We start from the raw sequence: 22,928 nt of genomic DNA, 5'->3' as shown, positions 1-22,928 counted from the left end.
TGAGATGTAACACATTTGATTATTAAATTAGATAGTAATATATAATACATAATACAAGTATATTTTAATTTTAATTTTAATTTTAATGCAATTAAAGAATGTCATATTGCACATTTTGATTATCAAATTAGTAATTAATAATTGACATTGATAATGATATATAAAATAGATAGAGTGGTTGAAGGAATGAGAGAAATAGAGAAAGGAAGAGGAAAGATGGGAGAACTCTTTAATTTTGGAGGGAAGGATTTGATTTCAATTGTAATGAGCGAGTGACATGTGACACATTTTGGTTGTAAAATTAGTAAGAAAGAGGAAATAATTCTTTAATTTTTGAGGGAATGATTTAATTTCAATTATAATGAGAGAGTGACATGTGACACATTTTGATTGTAAAATTAGTAAGGTGAAGAGGAGAATTCTTTAATTTTTGAGGAGGGGGGATTTGATTCCAATTGCAATGAAAAAGTGACACGTGGCACCTCTCGGTTGTAAAATTAGAGATATATAATAGATTTAGTTCTTTTTTTTTTTACAAGAGTTATTTTTCATACACAAGCGTTTTCCCATACAAGTCATTTATATTCACGCGTTTTTCCTTCGTGCCTCTTTTTCTTCTTTTTCTTCTTTCTCCATGCCTCCTCTTTTTCTTCTCCTTCTTCTTCTTTCTCCGTACCTCTTCTTCTTCTTTTTCGTAATTTTTCTCTCTTGTTATCGTCGTCAGCAACACTACCTTTTCCTCCTCCTTCTCTTCCTCTTTCTTTTTTCATTGGAATTTCTTCTGCTCTTTTCGTTTTCTCTTTCTCCTTCATCATCAGTTATCTCGTTGTTGAAGATAATAAATAATTCAGGTTCATATTGTCAATTGAACCAGAACGAAATTAATTATTATTTTGAATCCAAGCTAAAGTGTGGTTCAATTTAGAAGAAAAAATATAGCATTAGAGGAAACATTTTTCTGCAGCAAATTTGGGTGTAGTACGAAGATATTTGGGTGTAACACGAAAATATTTTGGTGTATTTTAAGAATTTTTTGGTATATTTTTATTCTGATAAGTTTTACATAATTCAAAACTCTTCCTCTTCCTCCTTCTCATCTTCTACTATTTCTTCTTTTTTTTTTTTATCATCACCATCTTCTTTTTCTTTTTTTATTCATCTTTTTTTATTAATTTTACCTTCTCAAGTTTCTTCTTGTTTTACTCTCTTAACAAGAATAAAAACAAAAGAATTAAACAAAGAAGAAGAAGAAACACATAATGCTGCAAAATTACTTGAAAGTGGATGAACTTACATTCATTTAACTAAAAGAAATAAATAAATAAGGAAAAAAAGAAGAAAAAAATGCAGCATTAGAGAGAATATTTTTCTGTATTTGCAACAAATTTGGGTGTAACACGGAGATATTTGGGTGTAATACGAAGATATTTGGGTGTATTTTAAGAATTTTTTGGTGTATTTTTATTCTGATAAGTTCTACATAATTCAAAACTCTTCCTCTTCCTCCTTCTCATCTTCTACTATTTCTTCTTTCTTGATCATCATCACAATCTTTTTCTTCTTTTTTTTCTTATTCATCTTTTTTTTTTTATTTTACATTCTCCAGTTTCTTCTTGTTTTACTCTCTTAACAAGAATAAAAACAAAAAAATCAAACAAAGAAGAAGAAAAAACACATAATGCTACAAAATTACTTGAAAGGGTATGAGCTTACATTCATTTAACTAAAAGAAAGAAAGAAATAAGGAAAAGAAGAAGAAAAAAAAAAACGCAACATTAGAGAAAATATTTTTCTATATTTGCAGCAAATTTGGGCGTAACACAAAGATATTTGGGTGTAATACGAAGATATTTGAGTGTATTTTAAGAATTTTTTGGTATATTTTTATTCTGATAAGTTCTGCATAATTCAAAACGCTTCCTCTTTCTCCTCTTCATCTTTTACTGCCTCTTCATCTTCTACTGCTTCTTCTTCCTCATCTCCTTGTTTTGTTTTCTTATAATTCTTCTTGAGAGAAAAAATTAAACAAAGAAGGAAAAAATACATAATATTGCAAAATCAATAGAAAGAGGAGGAGGAAAAAATGCAGCAACAACGATAATAAAAAACAACGATGAAGATGAAACATGCGAAGAAAAAAGAAAAGAAGAAGAAGGAAGAGGAGGAGGAGAAGGAGGAACGTGAAGAAGAAGAAGATGTTGGGTATAAGAAGATGGTAAGATGACAAAATCTTATATTTGTGTAGTGGTTTCAAGGCACGATTAGATCGCTTTCTTTAGAGAGATATTTGTCTCCACACTTAGTTGCTATAGGGTTGATGACAATACTCTCCCAGGATACAATGAAACCTAAGAATTTCTTAATTAGCAATAGTAAGAAATTCTCAACTCTCTTTAACAAAGAAAATCTCTTAATAGTTGAGTAAATTGTACACTTAGTACTTGTATTTTTTAAATAGTGGACAAGGACTTATTTATACATATTGCACATAGCAATTATGATTAGCTACGTATACAAATGGTTGTGTCTTTTCTATTGCCAATAGATACAATATTTTGAACGTACACAATCCTTAAAGAGTTGTGTCCCTTTAGCCAATAGACACAATATTTTGAACATACACAATCTTTAAAAGGTTGTGTCCCTTCAACCAAATGGTACTAAACGGTTAGTAACCATTTATTAATATTAATAATATTAATAATAATATCAATAATATTAATTAATCAAATTTGTAAATTCCCTTAAGAAGAAGTGTCTTCCGTAATGGTGAGTGAGAGCGTGCTTTGATAATGGTTGGGTGACGTGCGTGTTATCACGCTCCAGTGGGTGAATGTAGTTTTTGTTAGATTTGGCCAACTTGTAAGACTTGTAAGCCAAAAAGACTTGTATGTGTAGCATAACATTTTTTTTTATTTCTCTCATCATTAATAGTTCATGACCTTTTATTGATCTAACATTATAATAGATTTTCACATTAAAGTCCAACCATTAAAATTTTGGAATTATCCACTAAAAAAATACTAACTAATTTTTTTCTTCAAAACAAAGTCCCACATGATATACACATCATTTTGGTCAGTTTATTTACTCTTTTGATCTACTACTCACTAACAATAAGATCTATCACTCTAACTAATAACTTTCACTCAACTCTTCACATATCATATGTTCATTGGTCAGTCAAAACTTAGCTATTCTTAGTAACTATAACCTTGGCCATCAAAGACGTACCCTTATAGAATTTTTATTGGAATATCCAGTTACCAACCAACTTTGATATTTTAAAAGTTGTTTATCAAAATATTTTTTTTATTGATATTAACCAATATTTTAAGCCAAAATTTTATTTGTATACTGATAGAGTCTAGGATTTAGAATTTAAAATTTATAATTTAATATAAAAATATCTTTAATAGTCAATTGTTAAAAATTTTATTAACAATCTAATATTGCTCTTATCAAAATTGGTTATTAAAAAGTAACTTTCAAAAATTGCATTGTAGTATTCATGTTTAGTAAAATCGTAATAATTAGGAGCAAGTATTATTTTGGTTTCTAACGTTGAGAGTCAGAATCGAAATCGTCCCCAACATAATTTTTGATTTAGAATTATCTTTAACATTTTTTTTGTATTAAAATCGTCATTTTTAATAAAATTTTTTTATTTTATTACTAAACTATCCCTATTCTAATAAAAAAATTATATAAAAAAAAACGATATCAAGGGAGAAGGGGAGGGAAAAGGACACGAGGATAGGGGAGGAAAAGGGGAGAGGGGGGAACAGGGGAGCCCCGGCATCCCAGTGCCGTCGTCGCCTTCAATGCGAGTCTCCACCGTCGTGTCTTGCCATTGCCGCCACTTTTGGGTCCTTCGCCACCGGGTACGAGCCAGTGAGAGAGGAGATCCGAGAAAGAGAGAAGGAGCGCCGGTGGAGGAGAGGAGGCAGCTGCCATAGTCGCCACCACCATCGCGACACCTGCATCGTCGCCGGTCTGCCCACGAACCGCTGCCAGAACCGCGAACAGAGGAAGACATCGCCACCGTTCATGCATGCTTCTGCCCCGTGGAGTGCGTCGCTGGGAAGGGGAGCCCGACGCGAGGAGGGTGGCGCGCGAAGGAGAGAGGGATCCGATGCTGAGCTGGGTTCCTACCATCGCCGATCTGCCTAGCCGCCGTCGCACGCTCCGTCGCCGCCGCTGGTGATGGGTGGCCGAGCCTTCGTCGCCGAGAAATGCCGCTGCCGCTTGAGATCCGGATGCATATGCTTCTTCTTCTATTCCTGCGTCTGTCTGTTTTTGCATCTGCTTTGCTTATGCTTTCACTACGAAAAAGTTTTAAAATAGCGACCAACAAAATCAGTCACTATTAGCGACCGATTTTGTGACCAATCAAACTTTTATAGGATTAAAAAAAATCGGTTGCTAAATCGATCGCTAAATTTCAATTACCGATCGATTTAGTGACCACCCACTCTTGGTTTGCTAAATTGGTCGTTAAAATAAAAATTAGTGACCGATTTAACTACTAATGACAAAGCCAATCTAATCGGTCGTTAAAATCGGTCGCTATTTTTTTAACTTAGCGACCGAATTAGCAACCAAAAAAAAAAAGCTCTTAGGGTATGTTGGTGGTTAAATCAGTTGCTATTTTTAGTTTAGTGACCGATTTTGCGACCAATATAAAAATAAGCTTAATGGTGGTTGGTCGATAAATTAGTCGCTAAGAAGTTGGTTGAACCGATTTAGCGACCAACTATAAAATATTGGTTTTAAAGTATTCGGTCACTAAATTAGTTGGTATTTTATAATTTTGCGACCGAATTAGCAACCGACTTAAAAATATGTTGATAAAATAGCTGGTCGCTAATTCGATCGCTAAAGTAGCGATCACTAAATCGGTTACTAAGAATTAATATAGCAACCGATTTTAGCGACTAACTATAAAATCTTAGTATTAGAACAGTTAATCATAAAATTGATCGTTATTAACGACGAAATTTGAGACCAACTAAAAATCAAAAGTTACAAATTAATTAATTGCTAAATCGGTCACTTTTTTTAAATAAGAGAAATAAACTGAATTTCAAAATAAATTAAAAAAATCCATCTCAGCTCTCTCTTCTCTCGCCACTCTCTCCCAGTCTCCCTCAAGCTCGTCGCCGGCTCCTCAAGCTCGTCGCTGCCTCAAGCTTGCGTCGCCACCTCAAGCTCGTCGCTGCCTCAAGCTTGCGTCGCCACCTCAAGCTCGTCGCTGCCTCAAGCTTGCGTCGCCACCTCAAGCTTGTCCCTGCCTCAAGCTCGCGTCGCCGCCTCAAGCTCGTCGCAAGCTCTGTCGCGCTAAGCTCGTCTTCCTGGCTTCTCTGTTCGAGGCTTGGAGCAGCTCGCCGCCGTATCGCCGGTCGCCGTCATTTCGCCGGTCGCCGTCCGTGTCTCCGTCTAAGGTTAGTGGCACTGTTTTCACTTCTTCGGTTCTTCTCTTCCTTTTATGCTTTGTTTGCTGATTTTTGAATGTGAAGTTGTGAATGGATTAATGGAAATCAAATAATTGATTTTGTGCGGCTGCTCTTTTTTTAATTCCTGAAATTTTTGTTGAAATTTTCTTGCTGCTGCTAAAAATGGATTAGGGATTAGGGATTACTTGTTGCTGTTTTGTAATTAGGGATTATGCTCTGTTAGCTTTATTGATTTCAGGTTTAGTGTGATTAGGGATTACTTGTTGCTGTTTAGTGCGCCGGTAACATTTCTGGACAAGATGGCTTATTGGACTGTTAAATCGCTCAGATTCCCCACTGATCTATTCTTTCAGGTATTCATTATTCATTGATATCTTTTCAAGTGGTACACGATGGTGCATGTGATGTTAGGTTGCTGAGGGTTAGGTCATAAGTTGATTAACCAGCACATGATGGGTGATTGGCTCTATTACTATTATTGTTTGAGAATTAAATCATGTAATTGATAATATAATACTTTTATCTTTTGAAATAGGATAAAACAAATTTCTGAAAGTTAAATTATCTTCATGAAGATTAATAGCTTAGAGCCTCTTTAAGGAAATTAAACCAATGATTACATAGAATACTTTGTTTGATTTGGGAAGTCCATATTACCTCTTTGTTCTTCGATATAGAAATATTACATCTTACATACCTTCAAAGAAAAATATAAGCCTTGATAATTTCATAGTCTATAATATAAAATGCTTAATTAAGCTTTGTTCTTATCATATGTTTTATGCAAATGTAACAGCATACGAATGCTTTCCGTTTTTCTTTATCCGTTTTTCTTATCATACGAATGCTTTGTTCTTATATTTATATTTCTTCTCATCAGTTTATGAAGGGGAAAGGTCCTTTTACAAAGAAGAAGACATTGCTATTCCAGTAAATGTGTTAGATCCTTTTCATTTGCAGATTTTTCCCTCACGTGTTCCTTCTTCTCTGCGGAATTTGAGGATCTGCATCTGTGGCTGATCTCTGTCTCTCCTCTGCCGTTGTCGTGCCTCTGTCTTCTATGTTAGCAGGTTATGCCTCTTATTCCTTTCTCGATTATTTCTTTATATTGAGGGTTTTACGCATTTTGATGGCTTGCAGCGATTTATGACCGAGTTCTATTAGGGATTTGTAGAGAAGAAATTCATGTTCTTGTGAGTTGTGAAAGTTGGTTGCTATTAAGAAATCTGATAGTAAAGTTTGATAAATTCTTTCTGGTTTAGAAATTTGTTTTTCAGTAAATTTAGGGATTTTGGAGAAGGTTTCATATCCATTTCCCTTTATTTCTAACAGTAAAGTTCTGTTGGGGATTTATTTCTTTCTTGCAAAATTGTTGTAATGTGGTTTGTCCATGTCGTTGCCCTTTTTGTACTTCATCTAATCATAACTTTTGTCTTGGTATATCTAGAGACAATAAGTTTCTACTTAATATATGTCACTGTCTTGTGGCATAGTTTACTTAAAAAAAAATTATGTTTTTTCCCTCTTCACTTTTTTATTTTGTACATCTCTTTTCACCATACTGCATCTCCTAACTTGATTTGTATGGACTAAAAACTTTGTAAAGGTACTTGATTTGATACAAGGAAACAAGACTATGGTTTTGTACTCTGCATTTCTTGGTTCTTTTTATTGGAAAATGATCTAGCTCTTAATCTATATAACATTCATTTTTGTCATCATGAGTTTGTGTCCTGCCATTAGTCTCATTCTCATAAAACAATCATCTGTGTCCTTCATTCACAGCTGGTGATCACCACTTTAGTTCTCAGAAGGCAAGAGTTATAGCAGTTGATGCTAAAACTACCCAAGACACTAAACTATGTTTTTTTCTGGAGCATTTGATTGTTTTCGATAAGTTGAAGGTTTTGTTTGCAATTTTCTAATCTCCAAAGAGAAAGAAACATTCTAGATATGTCCTATGTGCCAATATATACTACTGATTATGAATATGAATAGTTGATACTACGTCTAATGCATTAATCCATTAATCCATGCCTCGGCTCAGGGAATCTTAATAGGGACCTTAGCAAACCATTTGTTGATAAGTGAGTATTTGCTCCTGCCCGTATATATATATATATTATTGTGAATAGTTTAGAATTATTTTTCTATTTAATTATGTTTTTGAGGTACTTAATTATATTTGAAATTTTATTGATTAGTTCAATTTAATTTATTTATACCCATGAGTGTCGATTTGTCATGCTTTTGATTGTTCCTTAATGCTATTCAACTTTATGTGCAGTTCATTGAAGGTGGAGCAGAGGCTGAAATAAACTCAGATAGTGAAGTTGACTCAGTGGAAAACCTGAATGAATCAATCCTTCTTCAGGTATATAAAAAGGATAATTTTGACATAATAGATGGTGAAAAGTAGATATGTGTGAACTTCTCAGAATGCTAACTATATTTTGGAAATTAAATTTGAATAATGAATACATCTAATATTAAAGTAGATATGTGTGAACTTTATCTATTATTTTCTGCTCATCTCAGTTGTTCATTTATGTGTTTTTCAATGTTGATATAAGATTCTTGCTTTATTCGTACAAAGTGACACCATGCTTTGGTTAAATAACCAGGATGAAGAACATGAAAACAAAGGAAAAGATGAGAGCTGTGAAGCTGCAGTGCATCTGAAAGGGAAGATGCAACTGACGAGGTAATGGTTAGCTTCTGGTTCTTTTTTCTTCTGCAAAAAAACCTTGAATATACCGAGTTCTTATGAAGTTTAAATTTGTAATATATCTCTTTGTTAGTTAGCTCCATATTTATATAGAAGTTAGTTTAGTTAGTGGCAAGAATAGAAGATTGAGATCTCTCTTTGCACATAGCAGAATCTTGAAGCTTTTTCCCTTCTATTCTCTCCTCACACATCAGCCCTGTTTTAATTTAGTAATTTATGTATTTGGTATTTAGTGATTTTGTGTCTTGCATGTCATTTGGTATTCAGCTCTGTTTCTATTCTCTTTGGTTCTATCTGCTTGTACTCTCTATCATCCAAATGCATATCCATATTAATTAGTTTTGGTAACAATATTTCTGTCGAGAAAACAAATTTTGAAGGCTGAAAAGTGAAGTTAAGGATACACCCAAACTGGTGAAGAAAACAAATTTGCTTCTTTGCTTCTACTTCTGCTTCTGATTCTTGCTTCCAATTCTGATTTTGATTTATTATTTTTTTGATTGATTTTGTTGCTGAATTTGATGTTGATGTTTCTGAATTTAAATGTGTTATTGTTGGGATTTTTGAATCTGATTATTAGTATTTAATGGGAGTAAGGGAGGTGGTGGTAAAGGTGCTGGTGGTAAAAGTGCGATGGTTGAGGGTATTTTTGTCCTTAAAAAGTTAAAAGGATGATTTTTAATACGAAAAAACGTTAAGGATGATTCTAAATAAATTATGTTGGAGAGCGTTTCAGTTCTGACCCTCAACGTTAGGGATCAAAATAATACTTATCCTAATAATTATGATTGATAAAATAATTTTTAAAATTTAAAAAGATTATAATAGAATAAGAATAATATCTTTGGATATTAATTAATATATAATATTTATTAATTTTTTTAACTTTTAATAAACATAAATAAATTTTAAAAAAATATAGGTGTTTTCAAAAATATCTTACTTTTAAAGCTATTACCAAACATACGATGAGATGATTGTTGAGACACCTTTCTGAAAACCTTATCAAACAAAGTCTATATGATTATGAAAAAATATTATATTATTTACTTTGTTGAAAAATATATATAAAATAATGTCTATAAATATATACATAATAAAGAAGCCGTAATTGATATAATGATAGATTTTTTTGTTTATGGAACATTAAATTCTATACAACAAACAACTTTTAATTTATATATTTAGATTTAGTGTGAAAAAAAAATTAGAAATAGTTTATCAAAACTGTTATTTAAAAGATAACTATTTAAAAATTATAGTATTTATATTTGATAAAGCAAAGTAACAATAACTTTTAACAAATATAAATAACAACAATTATATTTAAAAAAATAATTTTTAAAATTTAAAAATATATAATAAATATAAGAATATATAAATATTTATTCATGTATGATCTTATAGATAAATATAAACTAATTTTAAAAAGTCATCTTTATGCACCTTCAAAAATATCTCTAGCTATTAAAAACTCAAATTACGAGTACATCATTTTTTTTTATTTACCAAAATATAAATACCTCTCCAAACAATTTTTAACAAACCAAACGAAATCTTAGTGTCTTTCTAGAGATTTTAAAATCTTATATATCTCTTCTGAAAGATTATTCTATTTTTACTTTTTTATTCTTATCTTTTCTATTTCTAATTCTTTAAATTTAAACAAGTAACTGAATTTATATGAAGAATAATAAACACGAAAAGGCACGAAGGTAGTAGGTTAAAATAAAAATCTTATGTATGTACAAAAAATTATATATATATATATATATAATGTCACATATTTTAATATTTATTTTATATTTTAATGTGTATTTTATACAAATAATTGATTTAATTGTTATATGAGAATTCTTTTGTTACTAAAAAGTTCCAAATATATATATATATATAGAATATTGTTTAAGTAAGAACAAAATTAAATAATGTATGAATATAAAAAAATTTGATGGTGCTACGTGATCAACTCATTTAAATAATTAAGGTTAATCAAGTTGGTCTAACAATTTAGGAATTGATAATAAAAAAATTTAGTTGAAAAAAAAGAAAAAAAAAGTGACATAAAAAAAATTAGCTAAACTTGATTATTAAAATAACTTATTTATCTAGCATTCTTCTTAAAAAAAAAAACTATGCAATAATGAATAAAACATATAATAGTATATGTGGTTTCGTTTGGATTGTGTCGCATTTGAAAAATTAGATCCAAAACTCTTAAAATTCATTCAATTAGTTAAAAATGACATCTGATGTAATTTAAAATTTTAATTTTTAGTTTTCAACTTTTCGTTTGAGTTGAGTTGGATAAGCAATTTTCCTTTTCCTTTTCCTTTTTTTTTTGTGTGTTTTAATTTTATGGCCTTTTTGAAAAACAAGTGATTCTTTGATAAAATATGATAAGATAACATACAAAAAAAAAAAGGATAAGATAACTCCATCCAAAAAAAAAAAAAAGGATAAGATAAGTAGTTTTAATGTAGATATGATACTTCAGATTATAAATAACAGAGCAACAGAGCCTAATTGAGTGCTTCACCTTCTTTAATCTAATAACCTTTGTTAAGCAGTGTCAAGAATGGCAAAGAGAATGACAGAAAAAGAAAGGTCAGAAGTTGAGTTCAAGGCTTTGTTGATGGAGCGCATTGCGCTGGTTTTCATCGCCGCCATCACTGCTTCAATATGGTGGCCATGTGCAGCACACACCGTGGCCACTTGCCCTAGTACTGATGATCTTCACACGTGGTCATTTATTTCTCTGGTGCTGTTTACCTACACCATCATGCCCGCATTCTACGTTTTCCGGTGGTTCTATACCGCCGAGATGTCACCGTGGGTAGGGAGAATCCTCTTCATTCTGGAGAGGTTGCTGGTGGTAGTTATGCCTGCTGCGGTTCCCCGGGGATCCATCTTTGTTAATCCAACTTTCTTAATGTATTTCTTGTCTCTTCTCGTTACTGGCGCATACTTCCTCTGCTGCCTTGATCGATTTTTATTCTTTGTAAGTAAATTATTTATGACTGCAAACATAATTCAATAGAAAATACATATTCCTTGCCATGCCATCGGAATTATTTAACTGCGTATTATTTTCAGGTTGACAGTAATAGCTTCTGTTCTGATGAAACCGGTATAAATTCCGCCAAAAGAGAAGTAGAAGAAAAGGATCATGATAATGGGAAAGACCACGAGGAGGAAAAGGAAGAGGAAGAGGTTCACCCAAGTGATGATGAATTCAAAGAGGAAGAGGAAGAGGAAGAGGAAGAGGTTCACACAAGTGATAATGAATTCAAAGAAGTAGTGTGGGTGGAAGAGGTTCACCCAAGTAATGATGAATTCAAAGAGGAAGAGAAAGAGGTTCACACAAATGATAATGAATTCAAAGTAGTAGTGTGGGTGGAAGAGGTTCACACAAGTGATAATGAATTCAAAGAAGTAGTGTGGGTGGAAGAGGTTCACCTAAGTAATGATGAATTCAAAGAGGAAGAGAAAGAGGAAGAGGTTCACACAAGTGATAATGAATTCAAAGAAGTAGTGTGGGTGGAAGAGGTTCACCTAAGTAATGATGAATTCAAAGAGGAAGAGAAAGAGGAAGAGGTTCACACAAGTGATAATGAATTCAAAGTAGTAGTGTGGGTGGAAGAGGTTCACCCAAGTAATGAGGAAGAGGATGATGAGTCTACGATTTCGGAGTGGCTAAGTAAGAAGACGAATAAAGAATGCTCCAAGTGTGAGGCAATGTTGGGTGAATGGCACTTAGCATTTGAGAAGATGGAAAAATTGGCCACAATGTTTATGGAAGATGCCATGATGGAAGCAAAGAAAAGGCAACAACAATTGGAAGAATTTTATAAAAAAGAGATATCAGAATTGGATCAAGAAATCCAAGCTTTAAACCAAGAAAGAGAGGAATTGCTCGATACAATAGAAGAACTAACAAAGTCAGAGGAAGAAGCCAGAGATTTGTACGAAAAGGAGAAAAAAGAGCGGGAGCAAGAAAAGCTTTCATCAGCAATAAAAGAAGCCGAAAATTTTAGACAACAATTGTTGGTTGAACATTATCGGGGTTTTGCATGGAACGGTCATTGCTAGTTAGTTAGAATTAGTCCAAAACTAAACTCTTCTTTTAGAGAAAATACTTGATTTGCTCTCTGAAATTACACTCAAGTCTCTATTTAGTCCTTAAAATTTTAATCGTTTCAATTTAGTTTCTAAACTTTTCGATTGACTCTGACAAAAATTGCAAACGTGATTAAAATTTGAAAAATTTAGAGACTGAATTGAAGTAATTGAAATTTCAAAGACTAAATTGAGAATGATCAAACGGAATATTTTCTTTTATTTTTAAATACAACTAGAATTTTATAGTTTACTGAATTTATGCATTATGATATATTTTAATTTTCAATAAGTTATTAGAATATGAAGTAATTGAAATTTCAAAGACTAAATTGAAAATGATCAAACGGAATATTTTCTTCTTCTTTTATTTTTAAATGCAACTAGAATTTTATAGTTTACTGAATTTATGTATTATGATATATTTTAATTTTCAATAAATTATTAGAATATAAAATTTATTTTGTTATTTATTTATTTTTATATTTTTTTACTGTTCTCCTTTATCTATTCTTTTTGTGTCACAATTGTCACCATTTTAAATTAACTGACTATTTTTTATGCTAATTAAATTAAATTAAACTAATTTTAAAGGCGTCTGCATTTGATCTCTTCTTATATGATCCCATTATAAGAACATTTTAATCTTTGAGGGAGGGAGGGGAGGGGGATTGGCTCATACAAAAAAAGTATTGTTCAAAATTTACAATCTCAATGAATCCTTACCCAAATCTTTTACTTGGTGTAAAATCTATTTAGGAAGAACAACAAGAATTGAAGTAGAGTATATTTGAATTAGGAAGAATAGTTTAACACTCAATTCTGACTTCAATCACAAATGACCTCCCAAAATTTTACTCTCTTGTTCATTTGATCTTATTTTGGTATGTTTGTAGTCCTATAAGGTTCTTCCTTAAACGCTTATTATTAAATATGAAATATTATACTCCATATTAATTAAATAAATTTTAATTTTTTATTTATTATATTTTATATGAGTATTATTTTATATTTAAAATTTATGATTAATGATTTAAAATTTAAGATTTAAAGGGTTTACATTTTTAATTTTAGCAGTTAAATTTTATAATTCAAAATTTAGAATTTAAAATTTAAAATATATACTTTAAAATTTAAATAGCATTGCATTTTTTATTTTTTTCGGAACGTATCAATATTTATTGTCCTGAAATAATCTAGCTTTAAAACAAGGGAGATTCTACTATGTTTAAGACTTCTCCTTTCTTTAGGTGCTGAAGACACATGTGCAGGCTGCAGAGATGACACGCGGTGAGTGAGAAAACATGGGAAAGCTGAGTCTCCACTTTGTAGCAGATCTTGGGTCTCACAGAACAGCATCTGTCGTTGCTTACACACCTGTTTATGATTATAACGTTGGGTTAATCTTTGCAGTAACTAAAGTGTGTAATGTTTTTGCAACAATGGTTAGAATTTATTGCAAAAACTGTGATGGGTTATTTCAAAAAAAGTAACTCGGAGTTAGAGGACTAATATGTTTGGGTTTAGCCAAAAAAACCTTAGTCTTATTAAAATGCTGTTTGTAGTATATAATTTAAGAGTGGATTGCAAGACAAAAAAAAAGACTGGATTGGATTAACCAAAATAAAGAAAAAGGAGTTATGCTTATTGACGTGTACCCCAAAACATGGCAAAAACCAAAACCGACCAAATAAGGCGGAAATATCAATGCAAACCTTGAAAACAGATTCAAAACAAATCAAGCACTAACACCAGACCATTATCAATAATGGCACGCACCCTTCAACCAAGAAAACCGAAACTAATAAGGCAAGTATGACACTCCACTCATCTATATAAACAAGCCAAAAAATCCTAGAAGAAGTCAGGTCACAAAACACACCTTCATTCTTTTATTCGTATTAATTTCTTAATACTCTCTTCTGACTTGAGCGTCGTAGTGCTTTTTGCAGGTGCTCCCGTCGCTGTGTTTCGCCTTACCGAGGTCTGCCACCACTCTCCTTGAACGACATATAGCTCTTCTCAAAGTCGAGCAGTCGGAGAAGGAGCTATATACCTCGGTCGAGTTGGAACGAAACATTTGACGCCCACCGTGGGGCTCGGAAATTTATCTAACCCTACTACTTTCTTTATCTGGCTCTTTATTCTTTTCTTTAACAGGATCTCCAATCCTCAGGCATGGCTGACAACGGAGTTCATCAACCCACACAAACGGAGCTCTTAGCTCAAATTGCTGAACTACAGGCGGAGGTCAGAAGGATAGCCGAACTGTCCATCCGCAACAATGCTGAAAAACACGAGGAAGGAAACTCCAAAGGCTCGGCTCAAGGCAACACCGATCCATTGTGTCTCAACCCACCGAAAGAGAAGCTGACCTTGGACAACCCATTCTCCGGAGAGATCACCAACTTCTAGATGCCCAAAAACTTTGTGCTACCCACTTCTCTTGAGCCATATAAGGGGATTGGTGACTCCCGGGCTCATGTTAAAAAATTCCAGTCTATGATATTTTTTAACGGCGCTAACAATGAACCTATACTCTGTCGAGCTTTTCCTACTTATCTTGATGGTGCTGCACTACTTTGGTTTTCTAAACTATCTGCAGCTTCGATCTCTTCGTTTGAAGAGTTGGCGAGATCCTTCATTGACTACTTTGCAGGTTCAAGGATATACGTACACGGGTTAGATTACCTCGGTACCATCCGACAAGGACACCACGAAAGCTTAAAGGAATACATGACTCGATTTGCTGAAGTAACCATGAAAATACCAGATCTAGACCCAGCAGTCCACCTGCACGCCCTCAAGGCCGGCCTTCGACCCGGCAAGTTCCGGGAGACAATCGCAGTGACTAAACCGAAGACGCTGAAGGAATTCCGAGAAAGAGTAGCTGAACAAATGGAGATCGAAGAACTCCATGAGGCTGAGAGAACAGAAAGAAAACAACCTAGGAAAGAAGAAGACAAGACTATAAGATCTCTAAACAATAAAGAACCAAGGAAGCAGTTCAAGCTCACCCCAAAATTCGACAACTATACCAGATTCAAAACAAAGAGAAAAAAAATAATCAAAGAGATTCTCAATGTCAAAATCATAAAACCTCCAGCCCGAGCAGGAAGTTACCAGGATCAACGATTTGTAGACAGAAGCAAACACTGTACTTTTCATCAGAAGTACGGGCACATGACAGACGAATGTGTAATCGCCAAAGACTTATTAGAAAGGTTAGCTCGGCAAAGCCTCTTGGACAAATATGTCAAAGGAAGAAGAAACAAGGAAAACACTCGAGACCGAGAAGAGCGCCAACGAACCTCGGAGAACAAGGACGACAATAAATGGTCCAATCCTAATCCACCAAAGGGAATCATAAACTACATATCCGGAGGATTCACCGGGAGAGGCGAGACAAACGCGGCACGCAAATGAAGTTATCGAGCAATGCTGGCAATCGAAGGAGCGGCACCACGAAGCAACAAGAATACAACCGATCTCGAAATCACTTTCAGCCAGGCTGACGTATCTTCGACCATCCCGAACTTAGACGATCCAGTAGTAATCTTCATCCAAATAGGTGAACTATTGATAAGAAAAGTCCTTTTGGACCCAAGTAGTAGTGCAGACGTTCTTTTCTAGTCTACTTTTCAAAAAATGAAATTATTTGAAAAAGCCATGCAACCCTTATCCGGAGAACTGGTAGGATTCTCAGTAGAAAGGGTCCCAATTCAAGGTTATATATGGTTAGAAACGACACTGGGGGACACCCCATTATCAAGGGCCATTGATATACAATATCTTATAGTCGAATGCCCCAGTCCTTACAATATTATTCTTGGAAGACCTGCTCTGAACATGTTCAGAGCAGTAGTGTCGACCTTATATTTATGTGTTAAGTTTCAGGCACAGGACGGCAAGATAGCAACACTCCACTCAGATTGCCAACAAGCACGGCAATGCTACAATGCAAGCCTAAAAAGATCTGACACGAGACAAAAGTATCAACAAGAGGTCAAGGCAATCCACAACATGAATGAAGTACTGTCTCTAGCAGAACTTGACCCTCGGGAGGACACCCAAGAAAGACCCCAGCCAGCGGATGAGCTCCAGAAAGTTCTCCTGACATCAAAACCAGGACAATTCACCTACATCGGCCGAGCACTCCAAGGACAAGAACAATTGGAGCTCATAAAGGTACTACAAGACAATACCGATCTGTTTTCCTGGACCTCGGCAGATATGTCAGGAATAGACCCAAATGTCATTTGCCACAAGCTCGCCATCGACAGAATGATCCGACCTATAGCTCAAAAGAAAAGGAACCTCGGGGCGGAAAAGGCAAAGGCAGCTCTAGAGGAAGCCAAGAAGCTGTGCCGACTTCATCAAAGAGATCCGCTTCACCACGTGGCTCTCAAACGTGGTAATGGTAAGAAAAAATTCAGGTAAATGGCACATGTGAGCACACATTACAAATCTCAACAAGGCATGCCCAAAAGATGCCTACCTACTGCCGTGTATTGACAAACTAGTAGATAATGCATCAGGTTTCAAAAGCTTAAGCTTCATGGATGCATATTCTGGTTACAACCAGATCCTTATGCATCCAGAAGACCAGAGCAAGACAGCTTTTATAACTGAACATGGGAATTTTTGTTATAGAGTGATGCCATTTGGTCTAAAGAATGCAAGGGCAACATATCAGTGACTAATGGACAAGGTATTCCACCAACAGATAGGTCGGAACATGGAAATCTATGTGGATGATATGGTTGCCAAGAACACACCAAAAAGATCACACTGCGATGACCTCAAAGAAGTATTCAATCAGATCCGAGCATATAATATGAGGCTCAATCCAGAGAAATGCGCTTTCGGGGTACAGGGAGGCAAGTTCCTCGGTTTCATGTTGACTTCGTGGGGAATAGAAGCGAACCCTAAAAAATGTGAGGCAATACTTAACATGGCAAGTCCTAAAACAATCAAGGAAGTACAACAACTGGCAAGGAGAGTGGCCGCCCTGTCACGATTCTTGCCAGCAGTATCAAACCGATCATATCACTTCTTTCAGACGATATCAAAAAGTAAAAAGTTCGAGTGGACAAAGGAATACGAGACAGCGTTCGCCGAACTTAAGGCCATCCTGTCATCACCACCAGTACTACAAAGCCTGGAAGTCGGTAAACCTTTATATTTATATTTATCTGTTTCCAATTATTCTATAAGCTCGGCCCTTGTTACTGAGGCAGGAAAAACACAAAAGCCAGTATACTTCGTCAGCAAAGTCATGCAATCAACAGAGAGAAGATATCCCAGAATAGAACAGCTGGCCTTAACATTAGTAACAACAGCAAGGAGACTCAGACACTATTTCCAGAGCCACACAATAATTGTAAGGATGAACCAACCATTAAGGCATATATTAATAAAGCCAGAACTGGCAGGACGATTGACCAAGTGGTCTATCAAACTTTCTGAGTTCGATATTCAATTTCAATCAAGGCCGGTCCTGAAGTCACAGACCCTAGCAGACTTCGTCTCCGAACTCACACCTGACGAGCACCACTACGAGCAGATTTGGGAGTTACAGGTAGACGACGCGTCAAACCGAGAAGGAAGTGGGGCCAGGATAGTATTAAAGGAGGGAGACATAGTAATGGTCGAGCAATCTCTCCAATTTAACTTCTCGGCAAGCAATAATCAGGCCGAATACGAGGCGCTCATAGCAGGACTCAAGCTCACCCTCAACTGCCAAGTGCAGAACCTAATAGTACATTGTGACTCCCTCTTAGTGATTCAACAAATAAAAGGAGATTTCCAGGTAAAAGATCCTTTGTTAGAGAGATATTGGCTCATAGCAAAGGATCTTATTTCAAAATTTGATAAATTCATCATATCGCATGTGCATAGAGAGAAGAACATTAGAGCGGACATATTATCTAAGCTCGCTGCTACTAGAGCAAGCACACACACATCGGCACTATCACAACTTACACTAGAAAAACCTAGCATTGAATTATTACGCATAACGAACATTAACCATCTCAACGACTGGATAATACCTTTTCTTGAATATATTTATACAGGAGTCATACCCAGAAACGAGACTAACCCCCAAAACTTTAAACGAAAAGCAAGTTTTTCACAACAATAGGGGGAGAACTCTACAAATGCGGCTTCTCACACCCATTACTGAAATTCCTCGGCAAGGACGAAGCAAATGACGCCATGAATGAAGTCCACGAAGGCGTGCGTGGAAACCACATAGGAGGACGAGCTCTGGAAGTGAAAATCATCCGAACAGGATACTGCTGGCCGACGATAAAGAGAGACTATATATCAAAGGTCAAAACATGCGACAACTGCCAAAAGCACGCTGCCATCTCAATGAAGCCAGCCGAGGTAATGCACAGCATGGAGGTAAGCTGGCCTTTCTACAGATGGGGGCTGGATATCCTCGACTCATTCCCAATAGCGCCAGGTCAGGTAAAATTTCTTTTAGTATCAATTGATTATTTCTCAAAATGGATAGAAGCACAACCACTAGCAAGAATAACTACCGAAAAGGTACGATCTTTTATATGAAAAAATATCATATGCCGATTTGGAATACCTAAGGAGATCATATCAGATAATGGTAGACAATTTACAGATAACAGACTTGCATCATTCTTGAAAAATTTTAACATACAATATCAATTTAGCTCGGTCGAGCACCCACAAACAAATGGGCAGGCCGAAGCTGCTAACCGAGTAATACTGCAGGCAATGAGAAAAAAGCTCAGTGATGCAAAAGGTGAATGGGCAGAATTGATCCCAGAAATACTATGGAGCTATAACACGACAATACAATCTACTACAGGCGAGACACCATTCAAGCTAGTCTACGGAACAGAGGCACTGATTTCGATCAAAGTCGGCAATCCTACCTTAAGAGCTGAGCTATACAATCAAAATCACAATATCGATATAAGGAAAGCCGAGCTAGATCTCGCCGAAGAAGACAGGGACATCGCCGCTATCAAATAAAGAGCAATGAAACAACTAATGGAGAGAAGACACAACAAGAGAGTAATGCCGAGGACATTCAATGAAGGCGACCTAGTCCTCAGAAGAACAGAGGAAGCAAGACAACCTCCAACACACGGCAAACTCGCTGCGAGTTGGGAAGGACCATTCCGAATCGCGAAAGTACTCGGAATGGGGGCCTACCAACTCCAAACACTACAAGGCGACCCATTATCAGGAAATTAGAATATTTCTTCATTAAAGTTGTATAGATCATAAATTGTACAAATTCGCGGATGAAGGTACTCTTTTTCCCCTTAGAGGTTTTGTCCTAAAAAGAGGGTTTTACCTAAGGAGGGTTTTAACGAGGCCGGACGCCCAAATTGTCAAATTATCAAATCTGGACAATGATACATGCATAACCGATCTATTTCTACTCTTCCTATTCTACTTATAAATATACAGAATATTAAACCAAACATTCATAGTTATGTATACCATCAAAATACTTAATAAGTCAAACTGACCAGAGCTCGGTCAGCACAAACAAAATGTTGCTACAGTTCACCAAAAGAACAATCAAACATATATGAACAAACATAAAATTTACACAATTCAAGAAGGAGGGACATTCTCATCATGATCCTCAATGGTACCATCCACAACCAGCTTCCCACCAATAACTATCTTGGTCACATCGAGCTGACCACAATCAAATTCAGGGGCTAAAACGGATACTTGACTAACAACCCGGTCAAACCCAGAAGAAAATATCTCCATCCTCACCTCCTCCAGCTCGTGGACCCTGGCGGTCAACTGCCCTTTGGATATGTCATTCTCTTTAATCTCAACTTGCAGCAGCCGTATCTGGTCCCGCAGACGAACAACTTCCTCATCAGATTCTTTCCCCTTTGTTGTGACATTCACAATAACCTCATCCTTCTCCTTGGATGACATCTCCAGCTCAGCAACTCTCTCCTTATACGACCTCTCCAGGTCAGTTACTTTATCTACAGTTATCTGCTGCTCGGCCCCAAGCAGCTCAGTCGTTCGGCCAACACACATCAACCTTGATGCAACAATCTACAGCCAAGCAAATACACTATGTAAAAAAAAGAGAGAAAAAAGAAGAGGGAAAAGACATAAAACTGACCTGAATAAATTTTTTCATTCCCTCCATACCAATTCGGCGAGTCATAAGTATGTCGCCAGGATATTGAGAAACCCTATCAGACAATTCAGCAATTGGAAATTGATCGCTCCACAATGAATGAGAGCTCGTACTAGGAATAAAACCATGAAGTTTTCTCTGCCTGTCAAAAGCAAATTTACCACTGCCGATGACCTCTTGATCACCCTCGGAAATAACTTCTAGAGACTTCTCGGTATCATCTCGTTTTCTCTTAAATGAGGATGCAGGTTGAGCAGTACACTGAGCAACCTCCCCACCACCCTCCTTCAAAATCCCATAACCTCCCACATCTTTCTCCCTTTTCTTTTTAAGAAAAGATTGAAAACGAGAAGGATCCAGATGAGGAACTCACCCACCTACGAACACAAAACACAATATTAGCAAAATACAACACTAACCATGCTGAGAGCAGACAAAAAGATTACCTATGAAAGTTTTCAAACCCTCACTATCGCCAGAGTCATGTAAACGCAGAAGCTCGGGAATAGACAAACACTCCCTGACAGAAAAGCTTTCTATCAGAAATTCTAAACAAGAATCCTCCTCTTCGCTCCGCTCAGTAGCCTCAAAGATTTGGCTCGGTTCCGAACACCAATAAAGGGGTAACCTTTCAATAAGCTCATTATCCAGATAAAAAGGATATTCGGTCTCAACCGATCAAACTTTAACAAAAAGGGTTTTAAAATTTTTAAAAGAAGACTTGTAAAGCAGAAAAAGGGAGCGACCAGGAAAGCTACTAAGGCAAACCCACAAGCCTTTGCGAACACCCTTAGACGGAAACAACGAAAAGAACACAGACAGAGAACAAGGAAAAGAAAGAAACTCCATTAAACACTGAAAGGCGCGAAGAAAGGCCCAAGAATTTGGATGCAACTGCGAGAGCACGCAGTTAAGTTGAGTCAAGACATCGCACTCAAAATCAGAAAAAGAAAAACTTACGCGAAGCTCAGTAAGACACGGGACATACATGTAAAAATACTGTCAATCCTCCCTCCTCTCACAAACCCTATCCTCGCCAGAACAGGGGAGAAGCTCAACTGACACACCCGAATCATTCTTCACAAATTTCAAACCTTTCACTTCACGCATTGACTCTACATTCGTATACGACGATGAGCGAGTCTTAACGTCATCATGAACCCAGTGATAAGGGTCATATTTTTTCACTTCTGCTACTTTCTGCTGTTCTTTTTCTTTCTCTCTCGCCATAGCAAAAAATAGAAACAAAAATCTTTGAAGAAGGAAACTAACCTTTAGAAGTCATGCTGAGTCAACTGGAGAAGAAGAATTCGAAAGAGCAAGAATCTTGAAAACGCAACAATTATTATTACAAGTCCATTAACTTAGTGGGTAACACAAATAATAACCACTCTGGGTTTCAAAAATCCAAACGGTGAGAAGGCACATTAAATGAAAACACATCTCACGAGATAAAAGTCTTTTAAATTTCCTCCTAGCGCCCCCGGTATTTTCTCCTTTCTTTCTTTCCATGGTCAATGATTAAACGTACCACATGAAAGTCCAAACTACAAAAGAAAACCCAACTCAACACGGAAGCAATCAAAAATAAAATTGCGCGCCAAAAACACATAAACCAGCCGACCGTACTAAAAGCTTGCCTGACTTTCAAAAGCAAAGCCAGACAAATTTGGGGGCTATGATGTGTACCCCAAAATGTGGTAAAAACCAAAACCGACCAAATAAGGCGGAGATATCAACGCAAACCTTGAAAACAGATTCAAAACAAGTCAAGCACTAACACCAGACCGTTATCAATAACGGCATGCACCCTTCAACCAAGAAAACCGGAACTAACGAGGCAAGTATGACACTCCACTCATCCATATAAACAAGCCAAAAAATCCTAGAAGAAGTCAGGTCACAAAACACACCTTCATTCTTTTATTCGTATTAATTTCTTAATACTCTCTTCTGACTTGAGCGTCGGAGTACTTTTTGCAGGTGCTCCCGCCGCTGTGTTTCGCCTTACCGAGGTTTGCCATCACTCTCCTTGAACGACGTATAGCTCTTCCCAAAGCCGAGCAATCGGAGAAGGAGCCATATACCTCGGTCGAGTTGGAACGGAACATTAATCATGTTAGAAAATTTTTTGTTTTCTTGGGAAGCCTTAAATAAAAATGTCATAAAAAAAAGTCTATAAAAATGTGTAATTTAATAATTAAATTTGTGACCATATTTGTTGGCAAGATAAAAGATAATGATAATATAATTTTTGGATTGAAAATTAAGTGTTAATTTTTTTTATGAAATTAAACACCATTTTTTAAAAATTAATTATCAATAGCAATAACCTTTATTTACTTGTAACGTAGAGAGTACGATACTCCCAATTATTTTGTTATTAAGATAAAAGTCTTCATATTTTTATTTTAATTTATTTTTATAACCTCTCTATTTCTACTTTTTTTTTTCT

The 22,928-nt window shown here is 35.6% G+C and overlaps 4 protein-coding genes across 12 annotated transcripts; 3 read left to right on the top strand and 1 right to left on the bottom strand.

The window, feature by feature from the left end:
- Positions 1–5,067: 5,067 nt before the first annotated feature.
- Positions 5,068–12,400, top strand: LOC107631877 (uncharacterized). Of its 9 annotated transcripts, XM_088507036.1 has the most exons (8): positions 5,106–5,444; positions 5,695–5,809; positions 6,337–6,526; positions 7,504–7,543; positions 7,744–7,830; positions 8,081–8,160; positions 10,755–11,185; positions 11,281–12,400. In XM_088507036.1, exons 7-8 carry the CDS (start codon positions 10,763–10,765, stop codon positions 12,274–12,276), a joined length of 1,419 nt encoding a protein of 472 aa, XP_088363162.1. In that variant the 5' UTR covers positions 5,106–5,444; positions 5,695–5,809; positions 6,337–6,526; positions 7,504–7,543; positions 7,744–7,830; positions 8,081–8,160; positions 10,755–10,762; the 3' UTR covers positions 12,277–12,400. The 9 variants fall into 9 exon arrangements, with proteins under 9 accessions (XP_020975381.1, XP_020975380.1, XP_016190936.1 ...); XM_021119722.2 differs by lacking the exon at positions 7,504–7,543 and having other exon boundaries at positions 5,068–5,444; XM_021119721.2 differs by lacking the exon at positions 7,504–7,543 and having other exon boundaries at positions 5,094–5,444; positions 6,417–6,526.
- Positions 12,401–14,718: 2,318 nt separating this feature from the next.
- LOC107633957 (uncharacterized) lies at positions 14,719–15,729 on the top strand. The gene has a single exon (XM_016337544.1). The coding sequence runs from the start codon at positions 14,719–14,721 to the stop codon at positions 15,727–15,729; it is 1,011 nt and encodes a 336-aa protein (XP_016193030.1).
- Positions 15,730–15,972: 243 nt separating this feature from the next.
- Positions 15,973–17,002, top strand: LOC107633958 (uncharacterized). The gene is made up of 2 exons (XM_016337545.1): positions 15,973–16,723; positions 16,842–17,002. The coding sequence occupies exons 1-2, from the start codon at positions 15,973–15,975 to the stop codon at positions 17,000–17,002; spliced, it is 912 nt and encodes a 303-aa protein (XP_016193031.1).
- Positions 17,003–19,917: 2,915 nt separating this feature from the next.
- LOC148572613 (uncharacterized) lies at positions 19,918–21,703 on the bottom strand. The gene is made up of 3 exons (XM_088507652.1): positions 21,500–21,703; positions 20,456–20,797; positions 19,918–20,385 (listed from the first exon to the last, which is right to left on the bottom strand). Exons 1-3 carry the CDS (start codon positions 21,701–21,703, stop codon positions 19,918–19,920), a joined length of 1,014 nt encoding a protein of 337 aa, XP_088363778.1.
- Between the last annotated feature and the right edge of the window lie 1,225 nt (positions 21,704–22,928).

This window comes from Arachis ipaensis, chromosome B3 (genome assembly GCF_059453495.1).
Source record: "Arachis ipaensis isolate K30076 ecotype BB chromosome B3, ASM5945349v1, whole genome shotgun sequence".
Taxonomy (NCBI): Eukaryota; Viridiplantae; Streptophyta; class Magnoliopsida; order Fabales; family Fabaceae; genus Arachis; species Arachis ipaensis.
The sequence above is the reverse complement of the archived record's forward strand: the minus strand, read 5'-3'. Positions and strand labels throughout refer to the sequence as shown.